Source organism: Thunnus albacares, chromosome 22, assembly GCF_914725855.1.
Source record: "Thunnus albacares chromosome 22, fThuAlb1.1, whole genome shotgun sequence".
In the NCBI taxonomy this organism is placed as follows: Eukaryota; Metazoa; Chordata; class Actinopteri; order Scombriformes; family Scombridae; genus Thunnus; species Thunnus albacares.
In genome coordinates this window covers 12,532,019-12,546,953 of record NC_058127.1, presented here as the reverse complement: position 1 = coordinate 12,546,953, position 14,935 = coordinate 12,532,019, and the positions used below count along the sequence as shown (strand labels likewise).

The window sequence follows — 14,935 nt, the reverse complement described above, 5'->3', positions numbered from 1 at the left end:
CCCCCAGCTGTCTGGTTTAAGTGTGAGTGAAATTTTCCACTTTAATTTGTCTTCTTCACCTGCAACTATGGCGAGTAAAAAGAGGAAAAAAAAACACTCTTTTTTGATGTCCTGTTCAATTTATTCTTCAATAAAAGTAAAATTAAAAGCCTACAACGAATGTTTGGATTTTGCTTTCTACTTTCTCTCTTATTCAGCTAGAATAAATTCAACATTACTTTCGCTATCCAGTCTTGTAACGGGTGCAGTTAAAACACATCTGTTCAAACAAAGAAATGGAAATGGTAAGTTTGTGTTCGACTGAAAGTGTATATAATCAGGTCACAATCCAACCACAACATTTAATTTGGGACAAATCAGACAAAATAATGGGTGCGGAAGAACCTGGTGGAAAAGACAAAGCTTTTGAACAACTCTGTCATGACAAGTTCACTGATTGCATGTCTGCTCACTCGCACTTGAAAGACGGGAATAAAGAACAGGACAAAGTGATTTCAAGTAAATACAGCCGCAGGAGACGCAGAGCAGAAAATTTTCAGGCCAAATGCGCGGACACGCAACAAAATTAGACATTCATGATCCAAAAAACTGCACCGAAGTGACAAGTGTGACTGCAGCCAAAGACCCACATAGAACAGCTGGGTTTTTGGGGTTGAGACGGGTCATGTGCTTGGGGGAAACTGTCAGGAAAGAAAAGAGAGGGGGACGAGGCATGGGAGCCTTGAACCCTGAATAAACCACCCTTTCCCGCTCCCCCCCCTCTCCCCCCCTTTCTCACTCTCTGCTGAGCTGATGACTCACTGTTGGAACGAGAAGGAACCCAGGGGGAAAAGGATTGCGAGGAGTCGAGATCGACCGCAAGCAACACTACTGTAGCTCGTGCTCTCGTGCAGAACGACGATGGGGCAGGTAGTGGTTGTGATGTAGGATATGATAAAAACCTCTGACTGCAAAACTTGAGGCTTTAAACTTTATGTGCAGACATTCTCAAACACGTTGCAGAGACGACGAGTCGAAGCGTCGGCCACCTTTGACTCCGATTTGAAAGAAACAAAAAAGCTTTTGTCTTCTGAAGTTCAATTCAGATGATTTGACTCGTGTTGCTGCAAGAATAGCGTTGTATTCCTTTTATTCTCTGTTGAATTACTAGCCAATCATGGCTCAAACTCAAACTAAATGCAGCTTGATTGAACACTTTGGCCTGCAGTGCATTTTAGCCACAAATGCTCGTAATACTGGGCAGACACTGTGCAGACTGAGCCTGATTTTAGCCCCAAATTTTATCCCCTGACTCTTTTTAGAACCAATTTCTGCCAAATCAGCTGCAGTTTGAGCAGAGTGTGTGGGGGGGGGGGGTGGGGTGGAGGGGATCTTGACTCCTGATTAATTGCCAAAATCTAGCTGATGGATGATCAGATGGACATCTGGCATGTCCTTACCAGTGAATCCGCACAGTGTGAACATGGAAGTTGTACAATTTGGCCGGCAGAAACGGGCAATTAAAGCGTGTAGTGCGAGTCAACGCAACGTTCAAGATTCATAAAAAAAAAAAAACATACCGTGTCTGCACAGTTGAGGGTAGATTACAGATAATTCCTATTGGACTATGTTAGATTTGGTATAACACACGAGTCTTTTGTGGGACATTCTGAACTATCTGTGTAGTAAAACCAGTATGCACAAGTTAAAAAGAGATATGTTGCCTTGAGAAATGTATTTTAGACACTATTTAACATTGTAAGGGTTTTATCGTTCCAGTGTTTCAGCGGGGCAGATGCTTACCATCACGGGTCTTCTTGTTGAAAGCCGGTCTTCTCTACTAACTATGCCACCCTGTAGCTCCTTACTGGATTTCATTCTCATTTATCTCACCGGGCATTTATCACACTACCAGACAAACAGTTCTTGTATTATTCGAGCCTTGATTACCCCAAAACTAAACACAACCCTGAAGTGTCCGCCTTCCTCTCTGAAGCCAGTTGACAACCTGAGCAGCCAGGTGCTTCATAACATACAGCCGGTTGAATATTACGCGAGTCTTTTTGAGATTTCCCCTCATAATATAAACAGAGGGGGTTGGCCTTGTGGTTGAAGTTACTTTCCTCAAACATCACAGGCTCGGTCTGCACATCAGCAAATCCGGTAACACCGAGGGGTTGAATTACAAATGTATATAGAAGTTCATTTTGCCAAGGAAATTGTGACATGAAATTTTAATATCTTGCCTGGTTGTAATACATACGCTAATTAACAATGTAGGGCCGCAATTAAGGATTATTTTCATTATACATTTATCTGCTGATTATTTTCTTGATTAATTGACTTGTCATGTAGCCTATGAAAAACGTACATGCCCTTTTTCAGAGCTCATCTTCAAATTTAGAGCTGCAATGATTAGTTGATTAGTAGATTGACAGAAAATGAACTGCCGACTATTTTGAAAATCAAAATTCTCTGATTCCAGCTTCTAAAATGTGAATATTTTCTTGTTTATTTAGTCTTCTGTGATAGTAAACTAAATATCTTTGAGTTGTGGACTGCTGTTCAGGACAAAAGACGACCTTGAGCTTTAGGAAACAGTGATTGACATTTTTCACCACTGTATTGACAGAATCGACAGATTAATGAAAATAACTGTTTGTTATGGCCCTACTTTAACTGTCTTGTTTTGTCCGATTAATAGTCCAAAACCCGAGGATGTTCAGTTTACATCTAAAACAAAAGAAAAGCAGCAAATCCTCACATTGTGTCACAGTGTTTGGAAAACGATATTGAAACAATTGGTCAATCATCAAAAACAGTTGCCAGTAAAAATTTCTGCTGACCGAATAATCGTTTCAACTCCACAACAATGCGGTCGTATTGATCCAGCGTACATGCCTTAATTGTAAAATGAGGCTCTCCAAAATTAAGCACAGCACTCTCTGGACATCCATCAGCTCGGGCAAAAAAACTAACCACCATCTTGCCCTGCCCTTGCCTCAAAACCACCCAAAGGACTGACTGTGCTGCAACAAGAGAAAAAAATAGAATTCCTGGCAGAAAGGGAGAGAGAGAGTGAGACATGACCTTTAGCCCACATGCTGTGAGATGATCCTCAGCAAACCAAACCAAATGTAGAGACCGCGGCACGCTTGTGTATGTATGTGTCTGTGTGTGTGTGTGTGTGTGTGTGTGTGTGTGTGTGTGTGTGCATGCGTGCAGTTTAGCAATGACTTTGTCAGCTCAAGACTGCTGTCTGGTTTCAGTGGTGTTGTCGTGATGGGGAAGGGGACTGTTGTTCCTGCTACTTGTTCCTCTTCAAAACATGCCATCCTTCTAAAATAGTCTACTCAGTTATTAACGTGATGAACGGCAACAGGCGGTTTCCTAAATCTTACCCACTCTTGCACTGATTTGTCTTGAAACGCAAAAAAAAGCTAGGGGGAACTGTTTTATTCATACAATTATGTTTTAAAATAAAGTGGAACATGTCAATTTCTCTAGCACAGTGGTGAATAATAAACCCTAGTTGAATGCTGGTAAATGTAAGCAAAGCCTGGTTTATTTGTCTCCCAGACACTTTGGCAAGTTGGGGTTGAGGTTAGAATATTTGAGGTCCAATTCTAATAAATTTCAGTAGGGTGATAAATAGAGTAACTTCGCTAGTGACTTTTTTAGGATAAACCAGTGGATATATTAAAGAAAAAAAAAAAAAAAAACAAGTTATTTTCCTTCCATGAGCTCATGTGAAACCTCACAAACATTCCTCAGCAGTGCTTCCAAAATGATGGCAACGGTAGAGAACATCAAACTGTAGCCACAAGTGCAAGACGATCGACCACAACACGGACAACCCTCTCTTCGAGAAAAAAAAAAAAGAGCATTGTTTCTTCGACCACAATCAATAGATGGTTCCACAAAATGACACGTCTATTACTTCATTGTGATTCTAAGCAAAGGCCAAAACCTCCTGACGTCAACGGCCACAGGAATGCCACCAAGCGGATTCTTTGCTAAAACTCTCCAGCAGCCTTAGTTAAAGGGAAGTTTCGCCCACATTTTATGTGGATGTCCAATCGGTGTTGATGGTAAATATAGTCAATTGAAGCAATAAATTCCTCGGTGTGTGCTATATTGACCGAGGAAAGCCGAGTTGTCCTGCTCGCTGAGCCGTGCAGGCTGTGCCTACATGTACCAGGATGCATTGTGCGTGAGCTTCTGATGCCCGAACCCGCTGTGGCTCGAATCAATACAGTTGAATATCCGAGTCGGCCGGAACACTGTAAACGTATCCGAGTCCATAACATCCTCTGCACTCGTATTTTGGGATGCCGTTTTTGATGTTAGCTAGTTTACAATACAAGCGAAGAGAACCAGGAAGTTTTTTTTTGAGCAGCATGTAGCGCGTGCCCCCTGGCTACCCAGAGGTGGAGACTAGAAATCCAAGCTGCCATAGGCTGTAGTTTTTCTTTACCCCCAACTACGTCACTATACACGTCAAATGATGGCGCTGGTGCCAGGATTTTGTAGCTGCACCCCAGAGACGCAGAGAACATCGGGAACAACTGCAGGCGTTTTTCACACTATATCCCTATATATAACTCTCTCTCTCCTTGAGTATTTTCCTTGACACTTGATAACTCCTTTTTGTGCCCTTCTTGCTCTTTCCCTTCTCTTGCAGTAGGGGAATGCAGGTTGCTCATCTCCCCGAGCTGCCATCACTTGCCTAAGCTATCGCCAGCAGTGGTGTCCCTGAAGGCTGGCTTGCAGAAATCACAGGCTGAAATAAGGCTCTTGGGCTTAAAAAATGTGACAGTTACACGCTGGATGTAATACACTGGTTGGTTTTGAGCATATTGTTACAATAATGGTACAACTTGGCTCCAAAATAAGTCCAATTACACAAAATCTGGCAGATATAAAATCAAAAAAACGAGAGTCTTATATCTAAACCTGCTCTGATATTCTTAGTTCTTGCAAAGTCAATCGGATACCTCTGTAAAAATGTCAATTCAAAGGCTTAAAAGAAAAGGATCAATCAACAGCAGAGTTTTCATCAGAGCCGTGAGCCATTTACTGCTCTCTGGCTATCAGCAGATTTTATATGATGACACTAACAGTCCCAAGGCTACAACAACAGCTCTTTCAGGAAGGGTACTACAGGCTGGCTTTACCGCTTGCCACACCCTTCTTATCTAACACAGTAATAGTGGCAGTTGCTTACAGCGGTGGGAGGCGGCGTCGTTAGGGGCTTTCCCGACACGGGGAGATCCTGTGTATATTTGTAACCTTCCTCAGATTGGATGAGCCTGCCTAGTGTGGTTGTTGGAGAACAGACAGAGCGTTCTGACAACAGCGAGGCACTTAAACAATGCTTCTGAACCTTCACGAGCACGGCTGAGAATAACAAGCAATTATCTAGGCCAATAGGATAAGAAAATATAAAGCTTTTTCTCTCTAAGCCTGGTGTATTCTCCTGGAAGCTTAGAGCAGCATATTTTTGTCTTATCAAAGGCCTTGGCATGACATGTTCCTGTCCTATTAAAAAGACAACTTTGAAATCTCTATGGAGTAAAAAAATTTTTTTTCCCCATGACAAAAAACAAAAGAGGAAAGGAACAAACACACAAATGTCAGTACTTTTCAGTTTGATATTTTCTTCCTCTAAATTTCAATTGCTCTGTCCCGGGAGGTAAGATTTTGCTCAATAAAAGCTGAATGAAAACAAACAGGAGTCATATAGGGGGATTCAGTTCATGTTTTCTGAATGAAACATCCTGAATGTGAAGGGACAGCGGGGGCAAAAACTGCTGACACAGTAGAAGCCACCGTTCCCTTGGCGAAACTGTAATCACTAAAAACAGCAAAAGAACAGGGGGCAGGGAAAGGCGAACGCTGGGGTTGAGGAAATTCTCTTGGAAGAGGAGAGTGAATGTGAGGAAGACAACGAGCCGCTCCAAAACAAGAGTCAGCGGAGAGGTACGTACTTCCACCCGCCTGTCGCATTATGCCTCATGTTAGCTTTCTGTCTCTGCTGTCTGCTCGCCTGCCTTAGCGAAGCAGCAAAGCCAACAACAACACCAAGAGGACTTGGGCCTCTATCAAACATGACGCCAGGGCTGTTTTCAAAACCACACTGGCTTTAGATTTACATCAGAATGTTCCGTCCCATCCTCTCCGAGCAAACAGCAGCAAGATTTTTGGAAGAACCAGAGATTTAAAAAAAAAAAAAAAAAAAAAAAAAAAAGTATGAGCTCAGACTAATGCATTCCAAGCCTTGCACAAGTAAATAAATGCCCCCCCTTGTCGTGACTTTTGTGTGAGAAATCTAACCCCCTTATCAGGCCCCAGGGCTGGGAGAAATTAGCCATTGCGAGCCCCCTCCCCAACCTCACACCTACATGAAAAAAAAAAAAGGTCCCTCTAATGCGCTACAGGGTGCCACTTGCTATGAACAAGGCAGGATGAAAAGTACAAATACAGGGACATATTATGATGGTATATCTGGTTTGTGCACATTTTAGCACGTGGCAGAGGACCAAGAACAAGGAGCGCCAAGCTGGCGGCAGTCCAGGGCCAAATTACGCAAAAATATGCATTTCTATCCCCCTGGGTGTCTCCTGTGGTTGTTCCCCTGAGACAGACAGACACAAACAGACTGGGTAAGGAAACAAGAGAATGAAGACACTGAGTCAACGAGGGCGTGTGGTACTTTAAGAGGCCCATCATTGCTCGACCAAACAAGTTGAATCTGAACCCTGAATGAAACTATAGGCTTCGGGGGATATTTCAATCATGTGAAGTAATGGATATGCATGAACTTCCAAAACAATAGGCTACTGTACGCATGAGAATAAATCCCCCTCAAGATGTCTGGCGGTGGCACATTTGCCTTGGTGTTTTGCCTGTGACTTCTGTACAGCTCCCCCCCTGGCGTGTAACCCCCCACGCACACCACACACTTTGAAGATTTTCACAGCTCTGGGTGGATATAGGGCAGCTTTGGAAGCTGCAGGATCCTGAGGTGACACACAGATCAGGTAGCTTGTATCCTCTCCGTCGTTAACCTATCCGTCAGTGCTGCGGCAAAGGTAGCAGAGTGTGTGTATGTGGGTGGACATGGGGCTGCTGCTTTGTGGGGCAGAGGAGGGGGGGTGGAGGAGGGAGTGAAGGGGGGGGCGACCCGGCATGTCTTTTAACTCTAGCCCGAGCCTCTGCCACCATAAAGGTCAGCGCTTCGACATCTGCTGCTCTCTCTGAACCTCTCCTTTCATAAAGGGAAGCAGGGAAGAGGAGAGGACCCTGGGGAGTGGATGCACGTGCACACACACACACACACACACACACATATAAACACACTGTTATGTCAAGGTGCTCGCATCAGCGCTGCCTCGGAGCTCGAACCGCACGCTCATGCTAACAAACACAAGAACGCACGGTTTGTGACTCAAAGAAAGGCTCAGTGCTATCATTACACCAGCACAGAGACGTTTGGCTTTTGGCCTGAAAGACTCGATCATTCTTTTTTTTTTTTTTTTTTTTTTTTTTGGCAGTGGGACGGAGGGGGGTGAGCTAAATGGAATCCCGTCCCCCAGGGGCACAGCAAAGGCAGAGCAGTGTTGAAATAAGTGATTCATGCTTTTATCATCTTAGGTGAACAGTGCTGCTCTTTCAGCTATCACACCCCGTTTCTCTGACAGGGAAGATTATGAAAGCAACACCAGTTTTTTTTTACTCCTAACCTACATTACGGACAGGAGGATTTGTGTTATTGTGGCAACCTACATTTCCGTATAAGACCGTGCTATATCAGAAGAGGTAGCTGTGTGTTTTGTAGCTAATATATACCATCCATTTTTATTTTGCATGCTAATTTAGTTGTGATCATTTATAGTCAATACATCATTTATTCATGGACCTAAAGTAGGCGTTAAAAGCAAACAAATACCCTTTAAAATCGTCTATTCACTGTGCAGAGTTTCTACAATATTGCAGCTGGAAAAGAAAATGCTCGCTTGTGATCTGCTGCACTTGACAGGGTTAACATTACTGAAGCAAGGCCAGGCTGCTAGCAGTGTGTTGCAAGGAAACCTAAGCAAAGGCCGCTTTAATATTTATATCTTAATATGCCATGATATCAGCTCGAACTAACATGAATCCAATCTAACTGCAGCTGCCCTTCCTCGCGACTGAGCAAACTACAAACTCTTCACAGCCACCTTAACAGTTTACAGGGAGTGAGTGTTTTATATTTAAAATATTGATTTTGGATTGTGTATCACAGCCGTGACGTCTTTTCTGGTCCGTGCTACAGAGCTGTAGCTCTTTGGCAATAACAGGAGTTATACAATGAACGGAAAGGTCTACACACTTGAATACAGTGCTTCACAAAAGCAAATGTTTATTATGAATTGTCAGATTAATTAGTAACTGCAACCCACAAGCATGCACGTCCAATATCAAACACTACAGACACAGAACACACACTTAAATGATCGTCTACTGTTTGATAATAAGTAGCTTTCAAGCAGAAAAACGAATTTAGGAAGAAGACAAATGACAAGATGCAACGCAGACTAATAATATGGCCTACAGCAAAACCCTAAAAATCTAGGAAAATACAACTTTAGTGACGCTGACAGTTAAGTTTCAATATACGCGACAACTTTCAATTCAAAAAGACAGACGCAGCCAACTACAGCCTCTCTGTAATTCTGTTAGAAGAGTCATAATACCATTAACAAGCCCGTGGTGGTGGAGCCCCTCCCTGTGTAAAGCCAGAACCATTCAAACAGTATGTGGGGGCAGCGGGCTGTGGTCAGGCTCTGTGATGCCTCCGACCGTTACTGTGAACATGGCCATCAGCTAAAAGAGACCCCTTATGGCACTTTAATTTTCTGTTAAACCTCTCTCACACAAGTCACGCACCCACCCCATCTTCCTCTTACACTCTGACCCCCACTCCCAGCTCACAGAAACACACACACACACACACATCTAGAGATATCATCTGGACAGGTGGCCAGCCACCCAGACCTGACCCGCATGCCCTCTTGCTTGCTCCCTCCCTCTGCCTCCTCCCCCTACACCCCCCCAACTGAAATCAGTTCAGGTCTGCTGGAAAGCCCCAAATGAACATGCACCCCCTCCTCCCTCCCTCCCCCTCCCCTCCCAATCCACCACACACACACACACCTCCAACAAGCCCAGCAAATGTCTGTCACCCACTGAGCTGTCTGTGGGGATTATTGCCTCAGCAGTGCAAAAAATAGGTTTGTGTCTAGCTAATGTGCAGGGAAATAACTTTAATCAGATTTTACTCCTCGAACAGACCCTAGCAGAAAAGACAATCGGCTCACACAAACGCAGCAATGTGCCCAGATGTAGCCTATTTATGTTGAAAAATATGATCACATTACACATGCCATTGACTAACAAAACAAAGCAGCACTGCTCTGCTTCATGAGGAAATATATTCTAGACATTTTCTACCTATCAATTCAACAGACAGCTTGGAAATGTTAACAAAGCCCAATTTCCCATTAAAAGCCCTGGCTGACATAGTTATCACAGATGCATTATCTAGTGGCAATTACTGAACAAGCTCAGAGCATAATGAACTCTTTTTAAATTGAGAAAATGTAACGATCTCACAGATAATAAAAAAAAAACATTAAATTTGACTTACTGGGGGAAAAAAGTATTTCTGCAGCTAGTTATCTGATATTTAGAGCTCATGAGGGAAGACTTGTTCAAGTTTTTCAGAGGGGAAAATGTCACAGTCATTAGGTGGAGAATGAGAAACTAAATCAATGACTCGGGCAGATTTTAAGATTTAACTTATATCATTTTTTTCAGTGATGATAGGGTTAAAGCACACATGGCTGTGGGTGTTTATCGGTGAATTTAGGGCACTCCACATCTATGGATAACCAGTGTTAGGATGAGGTTTCTCATTAGCAATCTGCTTATAGGGTTTAGCTTCAGATAACACTTCGTGTAGTAAATACTACTATTACTGCTCTGTCGTCTACTTTAGAGAGCTGTAGTCATAAACGTACACGCTATTCGCTGTATGTGGTGGCTATAACGTTACTCTTAAATATTTACACCGAGCACTCCCGGCGTCAGCAAATGCGGGGAAGGTTTTTTTCTTTAAAAACACTGGCAAAATGATACAAAGCCGCAACGTGTTTGAGTCAGATATCGCTAACGTTAGCTGGCGTCCATTATCGGACAGCTAGCTGTGTTAAGTCGTGAATCCCAATTCGTAAACGTGCTTCCCGGCTAGATGGGGAGCACCAGGAATTTATATGAGTGCTTCCAGCCGGAGAAAAACACGCTGGATATCAACAGTACATTGTTATGTTTAGCACTGTGCTCGCTAACAGCTAGCCGTTGTCTGGGGGAAAAAAAAGACCACCGAGGGTGAAGTATCGCTTAGCCGGAGCTAGCTCACCAAACACCGCAGCAACAGTCAGCTCAGGCAAGTAACGTTTACTGGGCAAAGGGGAAAAAAAACACTCGCACGCAAACACATTTGAACAAAGAAGCGACTTCTAGCGACTAAACCACAACAGCGCAGTGTGCCCAAGCAAAAGCACACGGACTAAAATGAAGCATTTTCATAGTAATAACTTGTATTCTCTTGAACTCCGCTCCCCAACCGCCAGCACCCCCCTGAATCTCAGACTCACCCTGTCACAACAGGCGCCATCTTCCACAAACTCTCACCAAAACTCCAATACTCGCGATATCCTTTCTCTTCTTCCCCCACAAGCCCCAACAATCCGCCGAGACAACAGAAGCAGACTGGAGGTGTAAGTTAAGGGACGAGGGAGACGGAGAGAAAGGGGGTGGGTGAGGAAGAAAGAGAGAGAGAGAGAGAGAGAGAAAAAAAGGGGGGGGGAGGCGGAGGGTAGCAGCAACACACACACATACACATACACACACACACACAGAGAGAGAGAGAGAGTGAGCGAAAAAGAGCAGACGCCACAACAACAGGCGTGGGAAACTTCCGAAATCACGCGAGGATTGGAAAACTCTCACAATAGGCGAGCACAGAGGGAGCGTCCCCTCTCGCGAGACATGCGTGAAGTGGAGTAGTTGTTTATCTTGTGGCACTGAAATACTATTCCCACGTGTTTACCGGGTAATAAATTACAGCAGCGATCGGTTTGGGTGGGGGGAGAAAAAAGCGCTAGTTTTCCCAGGCTCACACAGATTTTGTAGTAGAGTCTGCAGCATTTAACATGAACAGCTGCATGTACTTACAGCCAAAATATCATTTTAATGTCATAATAAGCCCCAGTATACAGACAGCAAGCGTGAGAAGTGATGAGACTGCAAGGCCACGCTGACTTTAAAGAATAGGTTCACAAGTTTTTCAAGTCTGTCTTAAAACAATAGTCAGGTTATGGGATTAGATTTGTGTCATAATAGTTTGGACAAAGTCTCATAAGGATCAAACAAGAACAGTTTAATTGAAAGTAATTAAAAAATGAACTGAAACCAAAAAAAAAAGATATCAAAGGCAAAACTTACTACAAAACTATACTAGAGCACTACATTTGCTTACAGTATTCTCACTTTTCTGTCACTGATCAGGGTTTCTCTTTTGCAGTTTACTTTTCTCAGTTTTGCTACTGCATTTTTCAGTTTCAGTTCAAAATTTTTCAGTTTCTTCTATTAAGAGTGCCATTTGCCAGAAACATGTTGGTGGGGGGAAATAATTTAAGTAGCACCACTTGTTACACTTTGAACCATTGACCTGTCTCCTCAAAAGTAATTTGTCAATGCAGATGCAGCCCTGTAACACCCGCCCACATAAGAGCTTTGTATCAGAAACTGAAAAATTCAGCAACAAAACTGAAAAGTGAAAGCAAGTAAGAAATCACTTTTTATTTGTTTGATTCTTAGGAGATTTTGTGCAATTATTTTGACACAAATTTAATCTCATATCCGGTGCTAATATGAACACTAAACACTTTCCTCTCTATAAACTTTCCCTCTGTTCATACTGGCTATTAAAAAAATCCCCTTCAAATGCACTTTCAATGTAAAATGATGGGGACCAAAAGCCATTTTGTGTCATTTTGTGCTTAAAAGTTTATCTGAAGCTTATATGAGACTGTAACGTTGAAGATTTGACTAATTTGGACGACTGAAGCTTGTGGTGCTTGTGGATTTTGTTGACAAAATCGTTTAATGTTCGTTTAATGGCCAGTATGAACAGGAGGAATGATTATGGCAGTTTTAAGACAGACTTGAAAAATTGTGAACCTATCCTTTAAATAAGATGAGGAATAAATGGAGGGTTTTTTGCACACCAAATCTACTATTCCCTTGGGTAACATTGCAGTTCCTGTTTAGAATGTGGAAACAATGGTGTGAACACATGTGAATGACCCATACAGGGCAGATTAGTGCATTGCCATCACATTGGGGAGTCCCATGACCACCCTCCTCACAGCCCAAATCTCAGTGAAAGTACAAGGGAGGCCATTATTTAAAATGATCATGCTTGGAATTGTGGCATAGGCTTTATTAGCTTTTTCTGTTTGCGTCTCTTTTGGTTTCTCCCCCAGCTAAAGTGCATTTCCAAAGGTTTGCGTGTTATATCACCCCCCCCCCCCCCCCCCCAGACCACCACCACCACCCCCACCACCCCCCCAACAAACAGGTCAGGTCATTCTTATTCATCTGGGAGGGGTCAGAGAGCCGTAAACCTTCATGTAGGTCTCCAAACTCCTGTGTGTTGTTGTCTCTTACAGCTTTCATTTAAATCTGTTTGGCATCTTTGTTCACCTTACAAGTGACTTCTAGTGGGAGTTTTTTTCCCGACTTCAAAGAAAAAGTGAAGGCTTTGAGACCACACTGATGGTAAGTCAATGCTCTCATTTGTTAGATGTTGTGTGTGTGTGTGTGTGTGTGTGTGATCCGCCTGTGGCTGTTTTGTAAGGAACAAAACAGGCTGTTGGCTGGATGTAAAAGACCAAAAATAACTCCTACAAAATGAACGTTTTGCAGTTTTGACGACTAGCTTAATTCCTTCATTTTGTCTTGAAATATGTAGAACTGAAATGGTTTAAGAAATTGTTTGAAATTTTTAAAGAAATATGCTTCTTCACTCTCTTGCCTCCAGGAAGTTGCTGGTTCTGGCCAATAAATAATCCAGCACATAAGAAAATTGTTGTTTTTACACTTAGGTTTTTGGACGGATTAAACAAACAGGATATAACGTGTTTATTAGTGAGCATTAGAGTTGTTGATAGGTGGATTTTGTCACCTTTGGATAGAGCCATGCTAGCTATTTCCCCCTGTTTCCACTATTTGCGCTAAGCTAAGCTAACTGGCTGCTGGCTCCAGCTTCATATTTAGCTTACAGACATGAGAGTGGTATCACTTTTCTCATCTAACTCTCAGCAAGAAAGCAAACAAGCATATTTCCCCAAAGTTTCTGGAAATATAAATCAAGAACAAATCAAGCAATTCAACTGCTTCAAATAACATTTTTACCCACCTCTGTCCACAACAGATGACCTATCAGTGTCAGTGCACAACCACATCAAACCACTTTTCTGTTTAAAGTAGCAGATGCAATCTCCCCCAGTGTACATTGTATAAATCTGTATAAATTTCATATTTTTCAGATGCATAATTCATTTTTATGGAGCTTCACTGTTCTGCCAAAGAGAAATGGGGAGGAGGAAAAAAAAAAAAGGGAGAGAAAAGAGTTGCTGGGATGAGGTTTTGCATGAGAGTGTGCCTGGCTCACCGCCCGCACTGTGAAGACACAGAGACGAGGACCTCATCCTGCCCTCAACCATTTTTCCTTTCTCTCTCTCGTTTTTTTTACAGTCGGCGGAGAACCTCCAGTTACATTCGGAGTTGAATGGGGAAACATAAAGCGTCCTTAAATGTTTTACAGCTGAACACAAACTGATAGAAGAGATTTCCGCACACTTAGATCACTTTACAGCTGAACACAAAAAAAAAAAAAAGAGAGCGAGAGAGAGAGTAGAGATGACACAAGTGCAAGTACTTTTCAGAGAAAATGGGAGCGAAATAGAAAAGCAGAAGAAGACGTTTTTGAGGATATGTTAACTTTTAAATTTAGAGGAGCTGTATTTGCAATTTAACAACAACAGGATTTGAACTTTGAACTTTTTTTGCTGATGTTGAAACCATAAAATGCTTTAAAGGTCACTCATACACATACTGCAAGGTTGTTGCTCACTTTGTCATTTTTAGGCCTCTTGCTTCTGAAAACGCACACTTTTTCCCTCAATTTTTTTTTAAAATGTGCTCATCAGCAATTAAAAAATAGACCCACACACACACACAACGTTAAAACATTTTTATTTAAATCAGTGTAGTGAGTTTCTGAAGCTCTCTCAATCCTTCACCATGTCCTGTTCTCTCATTAGGAGTAAGGCCATTTATTTCGATAGAGAGCGAGCCAATTCAAGCAATCATGACTAAGCCATAAGCCTCAGGTCTATAAATCCACTCACTTGACTGCTTAAGCTCATGGCTCAGAAGGAAAGAGAGATTTGAGATAGAAAAGAAAGAAAGATCCCCAGTGGAAGCGCCACTCACCAGTAGATCATCCCATCTGTTATCTGTGGTTTTGCCCTACATACCGTCAACTATACGTGTGTCAATTTGTCACATGTGTTGTTTGTCATCCCACACAAAAAGGGTCAGCGAATGCAGCAACTTTTTGACCGCTGTCTCATAATTTCTTTCATTTGAGTGCAAAACTGACACTGAAATTAACAAGTTTTGTTCCGTAGTCCAGGCAATTTTCACATCCAGCTTATCCCGCTAAGCTGAAGCACTACTAGCACTTATAATTATAAAGACAAAAAAAAAAAAAGGGAGGGGAAATTATTTTTATCTGCAGATTTGAAGAGAGAAGACAGAACGAGGAGAAAGCGAGCCAATT

General features: G+C 42.5%; 1 protein-coding gene and 1 long non-coding RNA gene across 2 annotated transcripts in view; one reads left to right on the top strand and one right to left on the bottom strand.

The window, feature by feature from the left end:
• Window positions 1-10,886, bottom strand: part of rbpjb (recombination signal binding protein for immunoglobulin kappa J region b) — a 45,720-nt gene extending 34,834 nt beyond the window's left edge. Inside the window, exon 1 of the mRNA XM_044341471.1 lies at window positions 10,680-10,886. Coding sequence (XP_044197406.1) covers window positions 10,680-10,699 — 20 coding nt within the window. The 5' untranslated portion in view covers window positions 10,700-10,886. The remainder of the gene's footprint in view (window positions 1-10,679) is intronic.
• Window positions 10,887-12,634: 1,748 nt separating this feature from the next.
• LOC122973992 lies at window positions 12,635-13,710 on the top strand. Its single transcript, XR_006400192.1, has 3 exons — window positions 12,635-12,667; window positions 12,759-12,867; window positions 13,638-13,710. It is a non-coding gene; the product is annotated as an uncharacterized LOC122973992 (long non-coding RNA).
• The last annotated feature ends 1,225 nt before the right edge of the window (window positions 13,711-14,935 follow it).